General features: G+C 37.7%; 1 protein-coding gene across 1 annotated transcript in view; it reads left to right on the forward strand.

The window, feature by feature from the left end:
* The first annotated feature begins 3,542 nt into the window (after nucleotides 1-3,542).
* The window catches only part of SHOC1 (shortage in chiasmata 1), a 46,536-nt gene continuing 34,899 nt past the window's right edge, over nucleotides 3,543-15,179 (forward strand). Inside the window, exons 1-4 of the mRNA XM_018086213.2 lie at nucleotides 3,543-3,616; nucleotides 7,211-7,340; nucleotides 7,917-7,998; nucleotides 12,704-12,894. Of these exons, the coding sequence (XP_017941702.2) occupies nucleotides 3,548-3,616; nucleotides 7,211-7,340; nucleotides 7,917-7,998; nucleotides 12,704-12,894 (472 nt within the window). The 5' untranslated portion in view covers nucleotides 3,543-3,547. The remainder of the gene's footprint in view (nucleotides 3,617-7,210; nucleotides 7,341-7,916; nucleotides 7,999-12,703; nucleotides 12,895-15,179) is intronic.

Raw genomic sequence — 15,179 nt, forward strand, 5'->3', positions numbered from 1 at the left:
TTCATGGAGGTAACCATGAATTGCTGCCAAATTTCTTCTGCAGGGTATGCAACCCATTAATTCCTGGATCTGATGAAGAAAAACTAGAGATATAATCTGCCTAGGATACCTCTCTTCCTTTAATCACAGTACATGTTGCTGCATTGTTTCTTGCAGTAGCTATGTAACTAAGGTACTTTTAACATCTTCCAGAAAACCGTTTACTGCTGGGGGCTTTTCTGTGCTATAACATTCTCTTCAAAACCCATAATATACTGCTACTTTGTTTCCTCGTTCGGGGTAAAAACATGCATTTCTGTATATTCCAAGCAGAAAGGAGCAACTCTGAAGTATTTTAATTGGAAGTTCCTGTGTTTTTTGCATTGTGCCTACTTCGCCTAACAATTTGTCTCCCAATTCTTAGAGAGCAGAGTAGAAATACATATTAAATATAAAAATACCAAGAAAACTTTTCAGTATTGGCATTTGCTTTCTTCATAGGAACAACTGTCTGGAAAACATTGGCAATATGCCTGTGATTGGGCTAGAAACATCCTCACAGTTAAAAGAAAAAGTACTTTGTAGTGGTAAAGACAGCATCTGTTGTACACTTTTTACTTAACTTTTTCACTCACTGGGATGTACAAATACTGGTGGTGTTATTGGATCCAGAGTGAAAAGTGTAAATTTTGTTTTCCACAGAAAAACCTATCCTAATGCGGAACTCAACCTGGAAGGAGTTCTTGGAGGAGCCATTTTTCCAGGTTCCCAAAACTATTACAGCAACTGGCTCAATGCACCTGCTGCAGCAGTGCCAAAGGTTTCTGCACTTCCAACATGTACTCTGTGGGTATCCACATCTACAGCAAAAGGAGGAGGAGGCACAGACAGGCAATATAATGGCTTTGTGGTGCCAACCTCCATAATAAGGTGCCATTTCAGCAAGCAGAAACACATCTGGAGCCTAGTTACAGCTAGGATGTGTGTACAGTCGGATGGTGTGGGATGAAGGTGGGGGGATGGAGCGTTCTCACAACTACTCTTGAAATTTCTGCCAGACCAGGAATTAGTCAGAGTCTGGACACATCAGAAATCTGACACTAGAGTGCCTTCTGAGAAACACAACAATTTGTTCAACAGACGGCAGCTTGAGGGTTGTGGGAGAAATTTATGCAGCCAATTAAAACTAACTAAATAAATGGTGCTTTCCCCTAAGCCGATAGCTTTTTGCAGACACTGACAATTCACACGTTTGCCGAGCTTGTGAAGCGGAAGCATATCTGGATGCTAAACTGTGGCCTCGTTCCATTTCCATTCCCCAGGTAGCGGGCAGCGGGTCAGCAGTTCAGTTACACTTTAGGAGCCAACCCGGTCCCTTTCTTGTCGCGTCTTCTCCCTTGCGTGCAGCTACCGGGGGAACAAAGGATGGAATGTAGTTACTTAGCTGCATTTACTTATGCATGTACTGCTTTAAAAACGTGTTCAGCTTTGCAGATCAGGTAAGTTTTCCTATCAGCTAACTCCAAGGAGTTCCTCTGTACACACGCAGCGGTCACGTACGGGCCGTGCCTGAGGGAAGGGACGGGGGGGGGGGGAGCTCGCTGGGCGCACAGGGCGGGAGGGCCGGCAGCCAATCAGAGCGGCGAACTCCGGGCGGCAGCCAATCAGAGGGGCGAACTCCGGGCGGCAGCCAATCGGAGGGGCGCGTTCGCCGTCCCGCGCGGGCGGGGCGGAGGCGCGGCGGCGCCGAGGGGAAGGGCGGCCGTGTGGGCATCAGGGGCTAAGCGGAGGTGGGTTACGGCGGAGCAGTTTCCGTCCGTACTGCTGAAGATTTAAAAACACCTGGTGCTGGCAGAAGTACCTCCGACTGCGTATTTCGCTGAGAGCGGTGTTCCCTCGAGTTCTTGGAGAATGAAACTGGGTCGTATCCTTCTGCAAGCTCGTCTTGCCTTAAAAAAAATCGAAGACTTCCTTGTGTCCCCACAGACTAGTATTTCTAGGCCACAGTCTTTGGGTTTTGAATTGGAAATTCGGAATTTACCCGATTGAGGTGGTTTTAATGTTCAGTGATTGACACACCCTTAAGAAACTAGCGGTACCTAAAGTGACTGCCGAACAGTTCACTACTTTTAGCTGTGTTAATTGAAATTGTTTCCCTGGGAGTAGTAGTTGCTATTCTATAGCTACTATACTGCATGAGTGTATGGTTTTATTGCTATGAGGAAATTTTTGTCAGTGATACACATCAATGCTATGAAATTGCTGTTCTATTCCCTGCCCTTCAGCACTCAGTGATGGGGTACTGATCCATTCCCTCCTTGCAAACCCATCCCTTCTTGCTCCATTCTTCTGCATCAAGTCTGTTGGATGTGCAACTGATGGAGGGTCCAGTAGATTGTGCAAAGGGTTTTCTTTAGCATCCCATGGTTTTAATCCACTGTTTCTAACTGTCCGTACTCCTTCCATCAGAAGGTTCCCCTCTACTTTGTTCTCTATATGATTTTGTACCTTATTCTCTATTCTATTTTCTTGCCTGAACCTACCTTTTTACCTCTCCTGCACTTCCTTTCTCTGCCCAGACTCCTCTCAAGTAAGCAACTAGCCCGTAATTATTTTTTCCCTCATGGGTTCCAGTTTCCATACCTGAATTTGGTGTTTCCAAATTTTTTACATAGGCAATTTTAGCCTCTTGGTATGTTACTGTTACCTATATGAAGATAGCCTTCTGTTGCAAGTTTCCCTTATGGCCCTACAATTTAAGTTGGTTACATTTCATTTACATCATACACTTTTTTGATAGAATTTCCTTACTTTAGCTTTGACTCTTGTACGTAATTTTAATTAAGAACGAATATTCTCTTACCTTATGCACACCTGAGCTGTGATATAGTCTGTTTTGCACTCACACTGTGTCTCTGTCCTTGTATAGTTTTTGTTTCACTCTTTGTTCCCATCAGAAGCATCAGCTTACTTAGAGAACTGGTGTTCCAGCAGGCGTTGTTCTCCCAGCTAATCTATAGTTCATACCTATAATCCTATAGTTTATACCTATAATCTCCTTCACCCTTGTAAAACCAAAAAAAGGGAGGAAAAAAGTCCTCTCCAAAATACATGAGCCAGTGAAAAGTTAATAGTTTAGGAGGTAGCCAGACTACTGTCTTTAAAAGCTAATTTATAATCCATAAAAATTCATTGATTCAGATAATTTCTCAAAATTATTGCTTAAGGGAGGTAATTTGTATTACTTACTTTCACTTAATGCCTTAAAAGGCTTTCTGTGGAATAAACAGCCAGAGGCATAACTGAAATAAAAACCAAAAGCCCAGTTCCTTCAGATAGAAATCAAGTGTGCATGGTCTGTAGTTGGTCTGTTACATCCTTCCAGAGGAATAACACTGAATGCTTTGTGTAGCCTTCTTTTATAGGAAATTCAGTCCAGGGTGCATATGCTAGAAATGACGAAGCTATTCTTGTTGAACCTGAATTTCAACATTCTCTTTCAACATTTTTAGAGGATATAAAAAATGTTTAACTGATCCATATTCTGTATATCTTCCAGACAATTGGAATGTTGAAAACATCACAAAACAAGATGTTTGCAGCTTTACAGTATCACTCGACAGACTACTTATATGAGGTATAATTTTATTATTTCTCTTATTAGTCAGAACGAAATATAGCAGTAACTGAAGAACAGAGTAAGTGCACGTTAATGAAGATATCAAGAACTACTTTCTTAGGAATTCTCTTACAGAGGGGTTGTTGTGCCACACTTGCTGGGATAACAAGTGAAGTGATTACAGGGTTTTTTTAATAAAAAATTGAAGTACAATTTTACCAAAACTAACGAACATCCATTATTTTTAGTGTATGTTGCAAGTTTACTTATAATGCACTTATAAGTTTCCTGCTTTCTTCGGAGAATACTGTGGTTCTAATGCATTGAATTAAATTAATTGCTTTCCAGAGAACTAATCCAATTTTCCATCTCCTTTTGTGTGTATTGTGATAGTTATACACAATGCTGTATTCCCTAATGATTGTAGGGAAGAGTTTTTGTAATGTTTTAGCTTAAATTCGTGGAAAGCAGATGTCTTTTCACACCTACGATGAATATTTTGGCTTTACATGTTTTGATCAGTTAAGATCTAGAAACCTTGTGAAGTCTTGTTTTCCTTCCTGTCTCCATCTGTTACGTTGCCAACTGCTTATCCCTGAGGCACACTGTCATAATTGGGTTTTTACTTTTTACTATTTAAGTTTTCATGGAAAAGCTACGGGCCAAATAAAAGACTCCTCTCGCAGAGGGGTGCTTTGCCGAGAGGGGGTTATTTCTAGTGTGTGAGCAGAAAAATAAGGTAACAAGACATGATGCCTGTAAGAGTACAGGGAGAGTACAAGGACACACACAAGCACTCCTGGCATACAGATGGAGATTTGCAGCCTGGGAAGTGGTCCAGCAATAGTACTTGCAGTTATACTGGGACCCATGTTATGGACCACTGCCCTTATCACTTTTCTTAGAGTGCAGGAATTGTTCTATATTGTACCTGTGTGTGTGCCTACTGTTTTCTTAGATTATAGAAACCAAAACTTTTTCTGTTGTAATTCCAACTGTATGCAGTCTGTCATTCAGTGTTTGTGTGGAAACCTTCTCACAGTAGTTCCATTCAGTTTGATCTTCAGATGTTTTCGTATTTTCTACAAAAGAAAATAGATGTATTAGCACAACATGTTGTGGTCTATGTGCAAAAGAGAAGAACTACATGGCTTTTCTTGCCTGAGTTTTGAGGATGAGGACAGTGCTGACAGCAGGACAAATGAAAACTGTTAGTAGGGAAATGCTGAGCGTCCTCCCAACTGGCTGCTCTGGAACAGTGTGAATCTTCCTCTGTAATGCTACCAGGAGGGGTTAATGGATGTGATCACACATTTAAAGGTGTTACAGATCTGGCTGTGCAAGGGATATGCCATGCTCGAACCTCAGCTTCTTGTTCCACTCCTGTGCCTAGCTTCTACCCTCTAGAGGAAGTTATATTGATTTTTCCTGTATCAAATGCACTTGACTAAAGCTTCCAGTTCTTAGGAAATCCTGGAATTTGATGAGGTTATATCAGACTGATTCCTGCCCACATCTGGCTCAACTAGATGTGGAATCCTGCTCTTAATGTACTTGTTATGCATTTATATCAATTCCAGATATAGTTTTTCCAGCTGCTCTTTAGAAGTGTATCTTTGAAGAAAGGAGTGTATCTTTTCAGTCAGAGATGCAAGAGTTGGGTACTTCATGGCACCAAGTGCTGTAGGTGTGATCACAAAGTCGTCTTACAAGTTCAAGGTTTTCTAATATTATAAACTGATAATACATGCGAGCTGTATGGAACTATAAAAATGCACATAACATCTTACAGTTAGAACAGAAATTTGTGGAGACCTCTGCAGTTCCCTGAGAAACAGGGGTAAACGTGTTGATTAAATGCCATAACCATAAGTAATGGTCTTGAAAAACACTTTTATATATTTGAGACAGGCAAGAAAGGTTGTGTGTTATCAGACTTTATAAAATTAACTAATTCATCTTAACCTTTACACTTAGAACAATTTTCCTGGTTTAAGGCTGTTACCTGTGATGATAGCCCTTGGGTGTGTTTGTTCTACTTCACTTCTATTTGTTCCACTTCCACTTCTACTTCTACAGTACCATGTCATTCTCCTTTAACCTAAGAGTACTTTAAGAGCTCTTATGTCACAATTCTGACAGTTTGCTTTAATCAAAGAAGGGTTATCACCCACTCTTTCTGTTCCTGTGATCTCTATCAGGAAATTAATTTTATTTTGTGATAGATGCAGCTGTTTCAGAAGTAACTTCAATACCGATTACTTAAACTGATGTACAGCCAGTAACATGTAGAAGACCTAAGTCCAGCTGTCTGTAATTGTCTGACTGTCTTCTTTTGTCAGAATTTGTAAGAGAGATCGCTGGGAAAATACCATGCTTTGACTTATGCAGAGGGAACCTCATTGGGTTGGATCTGATTTTTTACAAGAGTGTTCAAAGGAAAAGATGCTATGATGGCAGTAGTTTTTGCCTTTTTTGTTAAAATTAACTAGCATTTACAGAATATAACTATCCCACAGAGGATTAAACTGACATGGAAAAAGGATTTGTACTGGTGAAGTGACAGTATTTTTTCTCATTGCTTCCCACATCTTTTATTTTCTCCACCAACTTTCCGCTTATACAGGAAGGTTTGGAAAGTACACCAACAGCATGGTAATTCTGGATGCAGTCCAAGTCAGCGAAATATTTCTAGTTTGTCTTCTGGGATGTCTAACACTACAAGCTATAATTGGCTTGACAGCATATGCCAAAATAGGTGGACATTTCTTGGACTGAAGCAACACAGCTGAAGTGAGGCAATGGACTTAGAACTAGAGAGAAGTTACTAGTCTCATTCGTTGTGTTCTCCCACATATCTATAGCTAGTTGCCTCTTCCAGTATGCTTTTTACACCCCACAGTTTTTGAGGACAACTTCTTTCTAAGCTATAAACTTGTTAAATACAAAACCCCGTGTAAAAATAATTTCTCCCTGCTTCCCGAATAACTGCTTGTTCTGTGGTTCTGTGCTATTTATGCAGTACTGTCACACTTCTGTGACAAAAGAACTCTTAGATAGTTTATTGAACTTGGTCCTCAGTGAAGAGTTATCGAAGTTACCACAGTGACTATTTAATTCTAGAGTTCGATTGATTACTACCATGTACCCCTGTTTTTAGTGAAAATGAAAGGACTTAAAAGGGCTTTTGTTAGCTCCTAACAGCACATGAAAGATGAGAAACCAAACCTTAGAATATTAAAAGTACTTGAAACAGCAATAGTAGGAATGATTTTAAATTGTTTCTGATCATGTGTCCATTTAGGAGACAGTTGCAAGTGTTAAGATAAGCACTTCTAATTGCACATACAAAGTTTAGTTGAAGTGTAGCTAAGCATACATGCAGGTTTTTAAATGCAGAGGTGTAGATTAATAGTTAAATAGCTAGTCAGGTAAATGTTAATATTTTCTCTTAGTTTGGACTGTGTCAGTATTACAGAAATAATAAGGTTTAAGCATAAAAAATCCTGTTATAGGAGAAAACACTTGAAAACAGTGGGAATGTTTGAAAAGGTGCACAAAAAGAATAGACCTGTCTCTCATAATTTTAACATATGTCTTTTTTTTGTGCAGAGCATGGCAAGGCAGAAGTTTTCCATCTGGAGATTATCACTTTGCTTTCCTCCCTGTTTATATCAAGATGAAAAGTATCATCTCACAGGACTCTTCACTGATGATAAGTATAGGAAGCCATGGACTAGAGGTAGGTTCTATAATCCTTAAGTTTTAATTTAGATTTACTGTGGATTAAAGGAAAAGCTTGTGTTTGTCCATTATATGATGTCTGGTTAAAAAAAAAATAATTTCTGAAGTCAGTTCATATATCTCTTGAAGGTAGAACATATTCATCGCCTAAGTAGAAACAAATGGGTAACGGATATTTATTTATGTATGGCACCATAAATGAGGGTGATATTTGATTAGTCTGTAGAGACCTCTGGAAAAGTTTCTGTCCAGAGAAGTGGTTATGGAAGAATATCAATGATCAGAGATAAGTGAAATACTAAGTCTGATAAACTGGGAGAGGTTCAAAAAAATGATGCTGAGGTTATGAGATGTGGAAAAAAATGAAGGTTTCCAATGACAAAGGTAAATGTGTATGAAAGTATTCACATCTTTCTGATGTATTTGCATTACTTTTGCTAACAGAAACCAAAAGTGTTGTTTCTTCTATGCATCTTGTATAAAGTTTGATTAGCCTCTGCAATGGTTTGATCAAGAAATAAAAATAAATTTTAAAATTTTCTATGTGATTCTCTTTCTCTCTTTTTTGTCTCAGTTACTTCAACACAGAACATGATCACTATTTCAGTATTGGATCAATGGAAGAAAAGCTTACCTGTGGAGGATTTCCTGGAAAAGTCAGTTACCTTAAGTTAAAAACATTTGTGATTTCTTTGATATCATTCAGGTACTTTGTGAACCATAAGCTAATGATGATAACAGAGTATGGAAATGTTTTCTGACAGTAGCAAGTGTACAGTGTGCTGGAGATGTACACTGTAGCAAATAGCTTAAAGATGGCTTTTTCACTAAAAGTTATATTGTGTTTTATGGAGTTCACTGCTTCTTCATGTAATTTTTTTAATGGTTGTATAGTCTATTTATGACATTGGAGAAAGTCTCTGGAAACTGTTAATGAATATGAAGACAAACCACAAGGACCTTTTGCCCTTTCCTCTCTGAGACTGTTATCTCTTATAACTGTAGATGAAGCTGTTCAAAGAAGGGTGTTTATAAATCTCTGAAAAGGTGTAAAAGGCAGCTATAAAAAGTCAAGCTTATATTATAGCAATTAAATATAGATATATTTATTTTAAAATGTTATACACAAAGTCAAAAGTATCAAATGAACTCTGAAACTGAGTTAATTTTAAAAACAGGCTTGCAACAGATCTTTCCAGCATATATTAGCTGTGAAAGATGATTATATTACTGCAAAAACCAATAAATTGTGTGTATTTCTGCTTTCAATCACCAGTGTGAAAGAAACAGAGAAATTACATTTGTGCTTTTACAGTGCTACCTAAAATCTCTATTATCTTCAAATCTGCTTTAAAAAACTGGTTATAAGTAAAACTTATGTTTGAAGAATTAAATAATCATTTACAGAAAATGCCTGTGCCAGGCTTCCCAATACCTTACAGTGGCACTCCTCTGTGATTTCAATATGATAGTCTTTAATTTCCTTGCTATATACTAATTCAGTGTAGCCCTCTGCTCATTCATGTCACAGAAATGGTCATGCTCATAGAGTGGATTAAGGCTGTGCAGAAAATGATGTGGATGTCTGTTTAACTCGGTGCACTGAATTACAATTGAAATTACATTCTGTATCTTCAGAAAAAAATAAGACTATTGTGATATAATCATCTTTGCACCTTCAGAGAGTGAGATAAATATTATGAGGATGCTGCAAAACTCATGCAAAGATGTTACCCAACACATTGTCTAGACTAGTAATACTAAAAGAAAAAGCAGATCCTGAAGAACTTTTTATAAAGATGCAGTGTGATTTAGTATCGCAGTAAGTAGATCATATCAGAAATTGAGCACTTGAGGAGTCAGATAGATGCCATCTCAAGGAGTATTAAATGCCAAGAATTAAGAATTTTGTCAGACCAAACAACATTTACTTGTTGTTTTAGCACTTAAGTTAGTTATAACATCTAAATAAAACGCAGGAAATCAGCGCACATGGTAGGTAACAGCTACAGAAAATTTGAGATGATTTCACTAAATATATTGTAAACCAAAGTGGACTAGATCTCTGTACCAGTGAAAAATTGCTTGAACTGAGACAGGCAGATAAGGAGCAGGGAGTTAAACTTAGGAGGAAAGGGCGTGCATTTGCTTCAGATTCTTCAAGTGCTTTGCATTTTGTTTAAGGTAAGGAAAGAGAATCTAAATTCTTAGGTGTTTTATGATAGTGGTTTTCCTGGGGGTAGGACTAAGCAGTAATAGTACACATAATCCATCACAAATCGTTATAAGTATTTGCAAAGCAAAACATAAACACACAATAAAATATATAAAAAGTGTGCAATAAATACAGTAGATGGTTTGTTTTGGATAGCTGAAAAGTGACCTACAGTAAATGTTTTTCAATAGATTTATTCTTAGCAAGGAACAGGGAGTGAGTAGTGTAACAAGTAAATTCATAGATAATGCTAATTTCTTTGTAATAGTCAAAACCAACAGATGAAAGGAAATAAAATGCTAGAATCTTTTCAAAAATTATTAGGAATAAGCACTAAAATGTTCTGCTTTTGTCGTTTCAAGCAATGGTAGGCATTTTTCTGGAGTACGTGGTTCACTGCTGGGTATGACTCATAGGAGAACTGTAGTCCGGGAGTTGTACAAAAAAATGTAATTATCTAGTTTAAAGATTCTGCACTTACTTGTGGTTTGGCATAGTAATTTATCAAAGGATGTTCCAGATGTGCTACCATGTAATACGGTTGAGTTCAGTATCTTTGGATTGCTTATCATACAATTCAATACAGTCTGTTCTGAGACTCTGCTCAGTAGATTTTGAGGCTTTTGAGATTTTTTTGAGACTTTGTTCTGTTTTCACAGTAGGCATAAGGTTTTACTACTAAGCAGGGGTTTTGTGTAGAAGTTTTATGCTTTTCTATGTGTCTAAATATTCAGGTAACTAGGTTAGGGAAATGATATTTTGAAATAAGCTTGTCAACTTGGGGGTTTGGGGTTTGTGATTTTTTAAAGTGTCTCTTCTTGTAAGCCAGTCAGGAATGTAAGCATGAATGACTGATCAAATTGGTCAGTGAAGTGGCTTGCTATATTAGCAAAAACTGGTTCAAAGTGTCGGGGAGCTACTGTCTCCTTGGAGAGGCTGAAAAATAAGAAGAGCACAAGAAACAAGTGAGAGAAAAACACTGAGGAGGAGAAAAACATTGAGAAGAAGACACTGACTGCCTAAGCAGGTGTGAGAGGACACCTAGTAGTAAAGGAGATAAGGAAGTGAGTCTGTGATTCCTAGAAATCGCCAAATTACTTAATTAGGTAAACCTCCTTATTGGCTTTATTGCATGTGCTTAATAGCTGTGCTTATTTTGATATTGAAACACAACTGTCCGTATTTCAAAGGTACTGCTGAAAGTTTTGCTTCATAATGTAAAGATCTAATTGAAGCTAAATACATTAAACCTAATGTAGTTCTTTCTGTGTTCAAAACACTGTACAACCATAACACAAATATGACTTGAACATATGTTTCCATACTTAGAGTAGTCTGCATTTAAAATATTTACTACTTTCCAGAACAGCCTTACTAAGGGTTTGACTTTGTAAAAGATGGCCCATGTAGTCTCAAATCAGCAACTCCCCTTAGGTATATTCTGTCTATAAAACCATAGTGAATTCTATCTATAAAACTACAGTGAAATCCACTGATTTCAGTGAAGTTGGCCCACTTGTAACTGGGCAGTGTTTTAAGGTTCGAGGATTTTCAAAGGCTTATGCCATATGAAAGTTTGGATATTAGTTACTATCAGTACTGCATGGTTATTGCTTGTGAATTATACTACCTGGAGTTTCAAAATTAACTTTTAAGCTATACTCAAAATGTTGTGAAATAGTTGATTCCTAAGTCTTTCTGTCTACACATGAAGGCCTATACTGAAATTCAGAGGTGCACTCGTCTGAGAATTACCTTCAGAGGACTACTAGCAAATAGCAAGATGGTGCAATGCAATGTATTATTAAAAACATGCATGAATCAATAGGATGCACAGTTGAGAAATCCGTTGTCTGAAATGAGAATAATAAATTCAGTAAGTGTAGATGAGCTGATTTAGGTTCTTCAGAAATGTCAGCACTCATCAATTAGAGCCAGTATATTGTTGCAGTCAATTTATGTGGATAACAGAACACTAATACATATTTTAATTTTTTAACAATTACAACCTTTTTGTCCAGATACACATTTAGCTCAGGACTATGATGGTTGGTTTCTTTCTGCATCAAATGATTTTGCTATTTATTTGTCTAACACAGTTTGGGGGTTTTTTTCCTAAAGAAATAATAGTAATATTGATATTAATATGAAAAGTGACAGGAAATTGAAGTGAGTTTGTTTCTTCACTTATCCTATCTTTTTCCTATTGCTATTACTTGCAATTTCTTCATGGTTTTTGAAGTGTGGTGGGTTGACCTTGGTTGGACACCAGGTGCCCACCAAACCACTCTATCACTTCCCAGCTGGACAGGGGAGACAGAATAAAATGAAAAATGACTCGTAGGTTGAGATGAGGCTGTATATTAAAGCAAAAGTGGAAGTTTGCAGTCTCACAAGCAAAGAGGAAAATAACAAGATTTATTCTCTACTTCCCATTAGCGAGTGATGTCCAGCCACTTCCTGGGAAGCAGGGCTTCAGCACACATAGCAGTTGCTCAGAAAGCAAACATTGTAAATAATGAATGCCCCCCTCACTCCTCCTTCCCTTAGCTTTTATATCTGAGCTGATGTCATATGGTCTGGAATATGCCTTTGGTTAGTTTTGGTCAGCTGACCTGGTTTTGTCCCCTCCCAGGATCCTGCCCACGATGTAGGGAGGGGAAGGGATGTTGAGAGACAATGTTGATGCTGTGCCAGTGCTGCTCAGCAGCACCAAAACACTGATGTGTTATCAACACTTTTCTAGCTGCCAATGCAAAGCATAGCACTGCGAGGGCTGCTTTGGGAAAATGTGCTCCAGCTCAGCCAGACCCAATACAAAAAGTATACATTTAAATTTTTGCGCTAAATGCTGTGACATTAATAGATTTGATGCTCTTTTCCAGCCATTATTTTTTTGTTCAATTTAATGCTGGATGTAAACTTAAAGGGTTTTTTCTTGGGAAAGAACTGAACATGTAATTGAACAGTGGATCCAGTGGATAGTGACAACAACTCCACAATTTCTAATCTTCTTCAGTGAATACAGTGATTGTCAGGGTTCTTAGAGTATCTTTATGAGTGCTGTTGATTCACTGAGAAGTCAGGGAAGTTATGACGTTACTTTTACAACAGCTTAAGTGTCAGATTTTTTTTCTGTTTTTTAGGAAACCTATCTCCTCTGTAGAGCTCCAGATTAGTAATGAATTAATGGAAGTTATTCCAAGTTCAAATCCCTGCTCTCAGACTGACATAGAAGAACCCTTTTTAGTTACGAATAAAGTTTTTAAGGAAGAATCCACCCAAGAAAAATATTTGAAGACTTACTATGTCACTGAATTTAGAGAACCATGGCAAGGTAAAATGTTTAATTCACTATTTTCTAAATTCTGATAGAATCAGCTTGTTAACTTCCATAACTTTTTGTGTGGGCTCCATAGGCATTGATGAAGCTGTCTGAGTGATCACAAACCTTTGCAGTTGCCTAAGGTGTGACCACTGAAGGCATATTTATTCTCTGGAGAAGCAGGGCTTGTATTAGCAGTTCAAGGTAGATGCAAACCAAAAGAAGTTTAAGGCTGATCAAATATATGGCAGAAGGTGCCAAAAAAGTATCACAATAAGTAGATCATATCAGAAATTGAACAAAATTATAATGATCCATTATACATCAATAAAATTAGATCCTTGAAGCATTTTCCTTGACCACATCAAGCAGAATGAGAAGTAAGCAGTTTCCACTTTGTTGCTGGGATTTTTCAAGTCTATTGCTGTGATTGTTCAAATTGGGTAGTGTCCCTATATATTTTCTGAAAATTGTGATTATTAGCACCCTAACAGATATAACAAATTCTGATCACTGAAAACCAAATATTGAGAAAGTGTTTGATTCAACTGTATTGTAAATCAAAGAAAGTGATGATATTGCATTCAAGTCACAATTCTGAAAAATAAGCATATTTAAAAATGTGAAACTGCACTTCCTAGAATCATAAAGCAGCAGCTCAGCTCAGTTTCCTGTGAATTTCAAGCACTGGAATTTGTGAATTTCAAACTCTACCTGGTACTTCAGCTGTAAAATTCTATATTAGGAAAGCAGTTAGGTATATGGTAGTATCTGTTCCACTTCAGGAGGGCCCTTCAGTACACATGTAAGTGCATACTTGCTTAGACATGCTTTCCTGAGATAGGGAGTAACAGGTAAAAATGTGTTAAAATTAACAAAGAAATGCAGTAATTAAAATATTTTAATCACATTAGAATAATTAGATTAATTGGAAAAATCCCCCTTTCTTCATACACTTTAGATACTATAGCTCCTTACAATAAAAAAAATGAATAAAAACTATGGCTAAATTAGGAAAATAAATGCAAATCAAGGCCAAAGCTGTACCTTATTTGACTTGATTTCATGTTAGTATATTAGGAGTTGTCCAGTTTTCTTTGAGTTAACAAAAATTAAATTAGATATTTGAGGATGCGAGTTTAGATCATTGAAGTAGTCTTTATTTTCTTATTGATTTTAGCACCTAATTTTGCAACCACTATTTGATTGAATATTGAGGTGCCTCCTCCTTTGTTTTCCTAGTTACCTAAAGAAAAGGAAGAGGAATAGATCAGGGATTTTGTAGCATATCAGAAAAAATGTCATTTTTATTTTATTAGAGCTACTTTTAGCTTTATAGGCTCCTAGAAGCCTTAGTAGCCTCTTCTGAATGTTCATCTCTCTAAACAGAGGCATTTTACAATGAGGCATTTATTTTTTAATTGATAGATTTCTTTATGGGAATCTGAGTCAGCAGCATAGAACAGTTAGAGGGGGGAACATAATCAGTATCTACAACTTCCAGCCACTAGGAAGGAAAGGAAGGTTGTTACAGATAGGGAGTCATCCAAGGAATGAAAGGGGGATGTAGGAATGAGGATACTTCCATGTTGGTAAAAAATAAGAAAGAACAAAAACCTCACTTTACCCTTCTGTGTGTATTATCTATATGTAAAATGTGTATGTAAATATTTGTGTATACTATATTGCAAATGTGAGGGATTGCATCAAACAGGGATGTGGTTACTGCCTCAGTTCTGTCAGGAGAGTGGTATCTAAACACAGAAGAAATGAAAGTCCAGAGAATCCTGTTATCATAGAATAGCCTGGATTGGAAAGGAGTTTTAAAGGTCATTTAGTCCAACCCCCCTGTAATCAGCTCAGGTCACTCAGAGCCCTGTCCAACCTCACCTTGAGCACCCACAGGGATGAGGCATCAACCACCAGTCTGGGCAAATTATTCCAGTATTTTACCACCCTTGCTGTAAGAAACTTCTTCCTGATATCTAATCTAAATCATCTCTCTTTTAGTTTAAAACCATTACCCCTTGTTCTATTGCAATAGAACCTGTCAAAAAATCTGTCCTCATCTTACTTATAGGCCCCCTTTATGTACTGAGAAGCTGCAGTAAAGTCTCTCTGGAGCCTTCTCTCCTCCAGGCTGAACATCCCGATTACTCTCACCCTTTCCTCATAAGAGAGATGTTCCTTTCCTCTGATCATTTTTGTGTCCCTCCTCTGGACCTGCTCCAACAGGTCCATGTCTTTTTTCTACTGAGGACCCCAGAGACGGACACAATGCTCCAAGAGGGGAGCAG

The sequence above is a fragment of the Manacus vitellinus genome, unplaced genomic scaffold (assembly GCF_001715985.3).
Source record: "Manacus vitellinus isolate BGI_N305 unplaced genomic scaffold, ASM171598v3 scaffold_9_pilon, whole genome shotgun sequence".
Taxonomy (NCBI): domain Eukaryota; kingdom Metazoa; phylum Chordata; class Aves; order Passeriformes; family Pipridae; genus Manacus; species Manacus vitellinus.